At 46.0% G+C, this 10,740-nt stretch overlaps 1 protein-coding gene across 1 annotated transcript; it reads left to right on the top strand.

Moving 5' to 3' along the window:
• Positions 1 to 6,309: 6,309 nt before the first annotated feature.
• On the top strand, positions 6,310 to 7,446 carry MELLADRAFT_94877 (uncharacterized protein; the record flags this gene model as incomplete). Its single annotated transcript, XM_007417521.1, has 1 exon — positions 6,310 to 7,446. One exon carries the CDS (start codon positions 6,310 to 6,312, stop codon positions 7,444 to 7,446), a length of 1,137 nt encoding a protein of 378 aa, XP_007417583.1.
• Positions 7,447 to 10,740: the final 3,294 nt, after the last annotated feature.

The raw sequence follows: 10,740 nt of genomic DNA, 5'->3' as shown, positions 1-10,740 counted from the left end.
CATACTCCAACAGCTCACCAATTTAAACACTAAACTGGAAGAGGAGACAGCTCAGCGAAAGGCAACACAAGAGGAATTGGCTACGCTTCAACGTCAATTGAGTAGCGCACCTCATTCACAATCGCACCCTAACCCCCCTACCCAGCAGCAGACTGCTACTCCCAAAGTAGCTATGGGAAGCAGCGTCAGTGGGCCACTCACGGTTGAGGACCTGAAGTCACTCGTAGGGATGACTCGCGGCCCAAAAGTTGGCACTCCCGATAAGTTTGATGGAACTAAGGGTGACCCGGCCGAAGCTTTCGTTAATCAGGTCGGACTGTACCTTCTTGCCAACCCTCAAGCGTTCCCCGACAACAAAACCAAAGTCATTTTCACTTTGTCGTATCTCACTGGCAAAGCTAATCAGTGGGCAGCCCCGTTCTACAAGCGATTGTTAAGACCTGAGGACGAAGAACCACTCACTTGGGAAGCTTTCGCCGCCACGTTTGAAGCTACGTACTTTGATTCAGACAGAAAGAACCGATCTCAGCGCGATATTAGAGCGTTACAGCAAACGGGATCAGTAGCTGAGTATACTACAAAGTTTATGGCACTGGCAGCAAGAGCTGGGTGGGGTGAAATGGAGCACATTAGCCATTACAAGATTGGATTAAAGCAGGAGGTACGGGTTAATATGATCTTACGAACTTTTGACTCTCTTCCGGAAATCACGGCTTTCCCGCTCGCGATTGATAACGAGCTCCACCCAGGCACCAATCGAACAATCACTCGCACCACCGCCTCTGTACCCACAACCACTCGAGACCCTGATGTGATGGATCTTTAAAGTGCTAGATTCTCCGTCTCAAGAGAGGAAATGGCAAGACGTAGTGAGAGAGGTTTATGTTTTAAGTGTGGGAAGGGGAGACATCGAGCAGCTGATTGTGGGAGAAAGGATGAGAAAGGCAATTGGATTAGGAGTAGTGGTGGAAATTCAAGAATAGCTGAATTAGAGGCTGAATTAGCAGAACTGAAAGGGAAGGGGAGAGCTGATGAATCAAAAAATGGTGGCGCTCGAGATTGATAGATGTGCCTATCTCGAGCAAAGAGGAGGAGTTAATTGGAGTAGGGGCTGTTGCTTATTTGAACCGTAATGCAAGAAATCCTTGCTATTTCATGAGGTTACCTTTGTCCCAAACCCATTCTCCATCCCGTGCCACATCAAAACCCCCAGAAGCCCTTTGCCTTCTTGATTGCGGAGCCACACATGAGGCTATTAGCGAAGAATTCATCAAGAAACATAAGATTCATACGATCAAGATGATCAACCCATGCACAGTCAGCGCTTTCGACGGTCAAACAAGGCAACTTACCGAGGAAGCCCACATCATTATTAACGACGACACAACACCCACAAGATTCATCGTGACCCAACTGAAGAACTCATACGACGTACTATTAGGCATGCCATGGTTCCGACAACATGGGAACAAAATCAATTGGACAACATCAACTTATCATCCACACCCAATCTCAGACATTGCGACCGCTGATGCGGTTTCGCTGCTACCAACAACACCCTTGGAGCCTGCAGGGGAAGCTAGAAATAGTAGCGAGGGGGTATGTACCAGCGCTGATGTCAGCAAAAGTACATTAATACCCCTGCAATGTGAGTCATTTTTTGATCCTCGTGTCCCTAGTCAAGAAGCAGCTGGCAATCCTTTACATTTCCTAGAACAGTTGCACTTACACAACGGACCTCGAACGATGACGGCTGAGGATCTAGAGACGGCTCCAATTGCGACTGACACGTCAGTCTCTTCCATACCGACACCACCCTCAAGACCGAAAGAGGAAAAGAGGGAAGCTAGGCAATGTGAAGAGGGGGTATGTACTAGCGCTGATGTCAGCAAAAGTACACTAATACCCCCGCAATGTGAGTGTGATCCTGAAAAGCTTCATGTTACCCCTGAAACAGCTGGCGAGTTTGATTCTCTCCAAAATAGATCACAAGGAAACTCACCCAAACTCAGCACGGCCAAAACTTCATGGTCAACGTCAGCCAGGATAGCCGCAGAAGGACACAAGGACGTCAATCAGAAAACTGCTAAGGAACTTGTACCAACAAGGTACCATAAATACATCAATATGTTTTCAAAATCTAAAGCTCAGGGACTCCCTCCAAGAAGGAAGTACGACTTTAGGGTCGAATTGGTACCTGGTGCCACACGGCAAGCAGGTAAAATCATACCCTTATCACCGGCCGAAAATGAAGTTCTTGATCAAATGGTGAATGAAGGTCTCGCAAATGGAACTATTCGTCGTACCAAATCTCCTTGGGCGGCTCCGGTACTATTCACAGGAAAGAAAGACGGTAACCTACGACTGTGCTTCGACTACCGAAGACTTAACACTCTTACCGTGAAAAATAGGTACCCTCTGCCTCTCACAATGGACTTAATTGACAGTCTGCTTAACTTAAAAAGATTTACCAAGCTAGACCTACGAAATGCTTATGGGAACATTCGAGTGGCGGAGGAGGATGAGGATAAGTTGGCATTTATTTGCAGAACTGGCCAGTTCGCACCCCTTACGATGCCATTTGGACCTACAGGAGCCGTGGGATGGTTCCAGTATTTTATTCAAGACATATTTCTCGGAAGAATAGGGAAAGACGTCGAAGCTTTCATTGATGACATTATGATTCATACTAAAGACGGTGTCAATCATGAACAAGTGGTCGAGAGTGTACTCAAGATATTGAGCAAGCATTCTCTCTGGTTAAAACCGGAGAAATGTGAGTTTTCACGCTCAGAAGTTGAATACCTTGGCCTTATCATCTCCGAAAACAAGGTTCGAATGGACCCCGCCAAGGTCAAGGCGGTAACAGATTGGCCTACGCCGAAAAATACGTCTGAAGTATTCCGGTTCATCGGATTCTCCAATTTTTATCAACGATTTATTGGCCAGTTCTCCAAAATGGCCAGGCCGTTACACGATTTGACACGTAAGGACACTAGTTTCGCTTGGAACAAAGAACGACAAAAGGCATTTGAATCCTTGAAATCAGCTTTTACAACTGCACCCGTCCTCAAGATTGCCGACCCGTACCAACCATTTGTACTCGAGTGCGATTGCTCGGATTTTGCGTTGGGGGCCGTATTGTCGCAGAAGGGCGAGGACAAAGAGCTTCACCCGGTAGCTTACCTTTCACGTTCCTTAATCCCAGCAGAGCGGAATTACGAAATCTTTGACAAGGAATTGTTGGCGCTGGTGGCTTCTTTTAAGGAATGGCGCCAGTATCTTGAGGGTAACCCGCATAGGTTGGACGTGATTGTGTACACCAATCATAAAAACTTGGAGAGTTTTATGACTACCAAGCAGCTTACAAGGAGGCAGGCACGGTGGGCGGAAACACTAGGCTGTTTCTATTTTGTCATCAAATTTCGACCAGGACGACACGCGGTACAACCTGACGCACTATCTCATCAACCCGATTTGCAGCCTCCGCAAGAGGAAAAACTGACTTTTGGCCAACTCTTACGTCCCGCCAATATCACTGAGGATACCTTTGCAGCAGTTGACGCCTTCAAAGCACAATTCGGGTCTGACGGCGTCGTGGAGCATCCCAAAGCTGCTGAGTGGTTCCAGCTCAATGTACTAGGGGTAGGAGTAGAGGAGGAGCGAACTGAGATTGACTTTAAAACTGATGTTCAATTGATTGATGAAGTACGCAGTCTTACAAAAAATGACAAAGATCTCAAGGAAATTATGAATGCGGTCCTAAATCCCATATCTTTGAAAGTCAAGGCAGCTTTAACCGAGTATCAGGTAGTGGACGGTGTGGTGTACAAGGGAGGAAAGATTGTGGTACCAAACAGTCAAGCACGTAAGACTGACATCCTTCGCACCTATCATGATAGTAAATTGGCAGGACACCCAGGTAGAACCAAGACAACGAACCTGGTGAAAAGGCAATACACGTGGTCAGGACTCAAGAACTTTGTCAATAAGTATGTGGAAGGGTGTGCGTCGTGTCAGAGGGTCAGCCATCTTTGATGAAGCCATTTGGCACCCTGGAGCCCCTTCCTATACCGGCTGGTCCTTGGACCGACATTGCGTACAACCTCATAACTGGATTACCGTTGTCGCAGGGACACGATAGCATCTTGAAGGTCATTGATAGACTAACAAAGATGGCTCATTTCGTAGCCTGCAAGGAGACAGATGGAGCCGAAGGCCTAGCTGACATCATGATGAAAGAAATATGGCGGTTGCATGGAACACCAAAGACGATTGTCTTGGTTCGCGGTAGTATATTTGTCTCAAAGATCACATCACAACTTAATAAGCGATTAGGTATCAGATTACACCCATCTACGGCGTACCACCCTCGCACTGACGGACAGTCTGAGATAGCAAACAAAGTGGTAGAACAATACTTACGTCACTTTGTTTCTTACCACCAGGAAGACTGGGCTTCGTTACTACCACCAGCTGAATTCGCCTACAATAACAACACACACACATCGACCGGAATGTCTCCTTTCAAGGCAAATTACGGATACGACCTGAGTTTAGGATCAATACCTTCAGAGGAGCAGTGTATACCCGCAGTCGAAGAACGACTACAGAGGCTGGCTGAGGTCCAAATGGAACTCCAAAACTGCCTATTGGGAGCTCAGGAGGCAATGAAGCACCAGTTCAACAAAGGAGTGCGGCCTACCCCCGCGTGGAAAGTAGGCGAGAAGGTGTGGCTTAGCAGTTGTAACATATCCACCACGAGGCCAAGCCCAAAGTTAGACCACAGGTGGTTGGGACCATTTAGTATCATTAAACAAATCTCCACCTCTGCCTATAAGTTGAAACTACCTTGATTACACCAATTGAGGCACGCTTTGGTGGAGGTGTCCACGAGGCATGAACTATCACGTGACAGGTACAACGACATGTCACAAGGATGAGGGTTGGAATGGAACTCGACCAAGTCCAAAGTTCCGCGAGATAAGTTCCATCCCCTCCTTGCTTTACTCTTGAAACTAAGAGATCAATCCCCTGTCTCAAAGTTTCTCTTTTCAATTCGCATTAAATTTCAAAATTCTCCACAAACAACACGTTGAAGTTTAAGAAGAAATCAATTCAGAGAACGAAAATTATTAAGTTAAAATATATGAATCACAACTTAAAAACAAAATCAACAAATCAAGTGAATTAAAAAACCTTTGAAGAGAAAGCAAGAAGGAATGTCATTCTAAAATCAAATCAACCAGACCAAGACAAATCTAAACAACTCGGTCCTAACAAGAGCGCAAGCAGCTGCCACGGGTGTTTGGCCAGGAAATCGGTTGGTAACACCAAGACGAGGAACCAACGGAGGTGGTAGGCCGAGGAGTAACATTTCCAATCGGACCCCTACGAACCTTCGGTTGAAACGCCCGGAAAGACCTAGAGGTTTAAAGAAAACAAGAGAAAAGAAGAAATTAAATGAAAGACGTCAAAACAAGAATCAAGAAATTCAAGTGGTGGAAGAACGAGACACTCAAGGTGATGAAGAATGGGGAGGAATAGGAGGAGAAGAAGAAGAGGAGAGGGAAGAAGAGGAGGAGATAAGAAGCGTGCAGGAGAACCATCAACAAGGTGAGCTATCAATCTTACCAGAACTTCCTTTGATCCCGTTTCCAGTCATCTACCGCAAAACTCCCATTCCCTCGTTTGAGACCCCCATCCCCTCATTCTCAACCCTCATTCTCAAATAATCCAAGAACGAACTTTACCTTCATACGAAGATGTGTCAGATATCTGTTGATGAAGGGGGATATGTCTCGTCTCCTGCATCGGTCAATATCAAGGAAGACATGGAGAGGAGACAAAGGAGACACACTACACTGAGCCTCCGTATCAGGCAAGAAGGTGTAGATCGTAGGAAAATTACCTCCATGTTATTTCTACTTAAAGTCTGTCACAGGAGGCAAGACAAAATGGACATATGCCTGGCCCGGCTTAGAATAGGGCCCAGCCTGGCCCGGCTTACAGTAGGTGTCCAACAGCCTGATCCGGCTTAAAGAATAAGATCCAGCCTGACCCGGCTAACAATAGGTGTTCAAATCCGTTATCAATAAAATCTCCACAACAATACTCGACGGGAAGGAACAGGACTGACAAAATTGGAATCTCTCCGGAAAACCTACGGGTATAACAGATTCCAGGAGGAAGGCGTTAGGAACTCTGATCCAAGAGGCCTATGATCGTGGTGACGACGCGGAGGCAACCTCTTTGCTAAAAGTGTTAAACAAGAACACGGTTCAGCCTAGACAAGAAAACCCTTACGTCATGGACGAGGACGATACTCACTCGAACAGCTCAAGTGAAACCTCGGTAGCCTTCGTGAAGGAAGTAATTCCAGACCGACCAGTCCAAGCTCCAGTCCCTCGAGTGGCCAACCCAGTCCCTCTCGTACAGACCCAACTCCAGGTCTCAGACAATCCTAGTACGCAACCTTCGGATGAATCAACTTGGTTCGAAGGCGCGTTATCCAAAGACGAGTCAGACAAAGCTCATGCTATAATGGCATCGAAGAAAGGTACCCTCGAAATGAAGAACGGTGATATCATTCACAACGGGAGGATTTTGAAAAGCGGAAACGCACAAATGAAGGAATCATTGGCCCCACTGTCCCCCGGTTTAACCATCATTCTAAAAAATCTATCCTCATACATTCAATTGACAGTATTCGACGATGAATGGTTGATCAAAGACCAAAAGGCGTGGTCTTCACGGACTACTAAATCAGATAAAAAAGAATCAGGTGAAGCCCGGATATATGGTGGAGAAGCACCGGTGGAAGAACTCACTATTGATTTCGAGGCCTGGGGAGACTGCATGGAGCTATTTTGCGCCCACCTGGTGTCATGTGGATGGAAACCTGTCGCGGATCGTTTCGAAGGTCATATCGCGGTAGTGAAGAAATTAAGAAAAGATTTCGGCTGGATGGTAGCGTTGAGGTACTGTCGGTTGGTCAGACAGGGTGTTATGCGAGAGACGGTAGACAAGTCTATAGGAAATTACGCGGAGTTGCAAGAAACGTTGTTAGTCGAGGCAAAGACAACCGCGGAAATCTATAACAAGCGACATTACCAAACCAACCCCTACGCACCAGGAAGACCAAAGGCCAGTGTCTGCCCATTGACCAACAAACCGAAGTTGAGCACGACTACAGGAAACTCCTTAACCCCGACAGAAAACCGCCATTCTTTTACGAGTAGTTACAAAGGTAACGGGAGGAAAGGGAGGGGTGGAAGTTTCAGAGGTCGATACGATGATGGTCGGAAAAGGGATGATTGGAAGCGCGATGATCGTTACGCTAGTGACAGGTACGCTAGTGAGAGGTACACGGGAAACAGAGGTAGAAGCCGGAGCCCAGACCAAAGGGACAGAAATGGAAACCCCGTAAAGGGTAAAAAAGCGTAAGCTTCACGATTCAAGTGGCGTAACGTCGTACAAAATTGGTTGAAATGAAGTCGTATGACAAATGCCATAAGAACAGAATGGAACTAACGTGGAAAACCGTTCCTTTGCCCAAAACCTCCTAACCTTTTGCCCATAAATAAAAAGATCCCCCCTGCCTGAAAATGCCGCGCAGGTCCCTGCCGAGAAATATCCCGTAAACCAGAGCAAGGTTGACGGAAGAGCACCAATTGAGGTAGAGTTACCTCCATGCAGCAAAAAACCATCCCCCCACTCCACACCATCCGATTCATGCTGTTCCACATCCAAGCTATCTCCTCGAGAACCACCTAACGACGAACGGCGTGAACCCAACGAGAGGTGTGACCGTTCAACCCTTCGAAATAGAATTGATCAGTTACGACAACAGAGAGCAAAGGGTAGGGTATGGCCAGAAAAGCCATCATGTGAAATGGATTTGAGTAAGTGGAGAATAGAACTGCGTCGGTATGGTTTGGAGAGAAAATACGCACATGTTTTAAAGGGTTTTGAGCACAGTTTCGACCAAGGAATCCGAAATGCAAGAGTACATGGGATGAAGTTTTTCTGTCCACAAAATCATAAATCAGCATTATTAGCAAGGCAGAAGATAGAAGACAACTTCAAAATGGAGGTAGAAAATGGGAGGATGTTCGGACCATGGACGAAAGAGGAGGCTCACCAGAAGCTAGGTTTCTTTCGAACCAACCCGTTAGGAGCTGTCGTCAACGGTGACGGCTCCTTCAGGCCGATCAGCAACCTGTCATACCCAAAAAATGACCCAGAAATCGAGTCAGTAAATTTTAGAGTAGATAAAGACGATTTCGAAACCACTTGGGATGATTTCAAAACCGTAGCTTGGTTTATCACTTCTCACAAAGGCAAGCTGGGGTTGGGAGTCTTCGATTGGGCGAAGGCCTATCGCCAGATCCCTGTGGCCATGGACCAGTGGAAATTTTTGATGATACTGGATTTTGAAGATCGGGTGTACGTAGACACAAGAGTTCAATTTGGCGGCGTAGGGGGGTGTGGAACTTTTGGAGAAGCAGCAGAAGCATGGAAGGAGATTATGATAATAAAATTCAACTTACTAAAAGGCTTTCGCTGGGTAGACAACACCCTATTCGTAAAACCAGCAGACGGGTCCAATCAAACGACGATGCGCCAGATAGCCGAAGAAAGCCAAAAACTAGGAGTCGAAACAAACAAGAAGAAGTGGAGAGAATTCGATACGGAGCAGAAGTATCTAGGCTTTATATGGAACGGAGAAAGCAAAACAGTACGATTACCACAAGAAAAAATAACCCTACGGATGTGTCAAATAGAAGAATACACACGAGAAGAAAGGCAGTCCTTCAAAAACACCGAAGTACTGGTAGGAAGGCTAAACCATATCACCTTTGTCTTCCCTCAAATGAGAGTATATACTTCAGCAATTTATCGCATGATGAAAAATTGGGGAAACAAGTATGCGTTAAGACACATCTCCCCTGAGATACAAGAAGATCTAAGGATATGGATGGATACATTACGAGAAGCAGATCCTTTACGAGTGATTCCAAAGCCAGAAGTTCGAAACGTAGGGTGGGTGGGTGATGCCTCCACCTCTTACGGAATCGGAGTGATAATCGGCAAGAGGTGGTCACAGTTTAAACTTAAAGACGGGTGGAGAGACTCGGAAGAGAATGGTGACAAACGCGGTATAGCGTGGGCCGAAACAGTGGCAATCAGGCTTGGTTTACTAATGGTAGAGCAAATCGAAAGGGTTGAAGGAAGAAACTACTTAGTTTTGACAGACAACACGGTGACTGAAAACGCGATCGTGAATGGGAAATCAAAAGATCCATTAGTTAACGCAGAATGGAAGGTAATCCAAGGCCACTTACTAGGAAAGCAATACGCTATAACTGCAAAACGAGTAGTCTCCGCCAATAATGCAGCAGATGCACTATCGCGAGGAAAAGTCTCAAACAAAAAGCGGCAGGATAGGTTGTGGATAAACATACCACATGATTTGCACAAATTCCTGCAACAAACGTGAAAGAAATGCATATCATAAGGTTTTTTCCGTGAGAAACAGTGAGAAGTTTGTAAAATACCAGAACTCCAATCATCGCCAGCTGGGATGATCGGTGTGAGAGAATCGCTTCGAGACGCATCTAAACTACTGCGAACCAGACCAGAGTTAAATGAGCATAAAGTGAAGACCTGCAATACGCCAGCACCCGGATTGGAAGGCAGCTCCTACATGAGATGCCCAATTGGAGTCGGTTATGAGAGGAAATGATATTATACAATCAACCATTTACAAAACGGAATAGATCATGCCCTCTACGAGAAGGAAACGACTCACCAACACAAAACCCCATCCGTATGATGTCCCCAGGCATTTTGGGAAAGCAGCAAGAAGGTCGTCAAAGCCAGGAGCGCATCTAGCCATAGGAAGTTGGGCCCGTACTACCCTTTCAGGCTACTCCTCAGGCTTATCAAAGTACATAACTTACATAGAATCGACTGGGAAAGATTTTGATGAGAACGTTCCTATTAGTAAACGAGATATCTACGGCTTCATTACTTGGGCTGGGAGAACAAAGATCGACTTACCTAACCCTCCCAAGAAGCCAATTGCGGCGAGGACAATCAGCAAGTACATAGATGGTATAAACGCTTGGCATATTGTGAAGCATCTCTCAAAGATCGTAGTTGATAAAGACATAATCAAAATGCTATTGAGAGCCACAAAACGAGCGGAAGAAGGGGAGGTGTTAGAATCGAGTAAAAAACCGGTTACAATTCAAAAACTCTATAAATTATTGGTAGACTCGTATGGGAAATCAGACTTACACAATTTAGTGGCAGACATCGGTTTGATAGCGTTTTGGGGGATGATTCAATTAGGAGAAATATTTAGAGAATCAAAATCTGTCGGAGCAATCCTAAACCATCACATCGAATTCGGAAGATCAACAAAAGGAGAGTGGGCGAAAATTCACTTACGGAAAGGGAAAACGGCCTCTCCAAATGAGATCCAAGTAATACATTTGCAATCGCAGCCTTCAGTCCTCGACCCGGTGAAAGCGTTGAAACGGATCGTTCAACGAAACCCAGAGAAAGGACGAGAGGCATTTCTTTTCCAAACTAAAGACGGTCTTGTAGGAAAGAAGGTCTTCATAAGATATGTAGAGAAAGTTTGGGGGAAGGCTGCGTTAGACAAGTGGTCCGGCCACTCGTTCCGCGTAGGCGGTGCTTGCTTGAGAGCAAATCTAGGAACGCTGGAAA

Source organism: Melampsora larici-populina (genome assembly GCF_000204055.1).
Source record: "Melampsora larici-populina 98AG31 unplaced genomic scaffold MELLAscaffold_74, whole genome shotgun sequence".
Taxonomy (NCBI): domain Eukaryota; kingdom Fungi; phylum Basidiomycota; class Pucciniomycetes; order Pucciniales; family Melampsoraceae; genus Melampsora; species Melampsora laricis-populina.
Note: the sequence above shows the minus strand (reverse complement) of the source record. Positions and strands in the feature narration are given on the sequence as shown.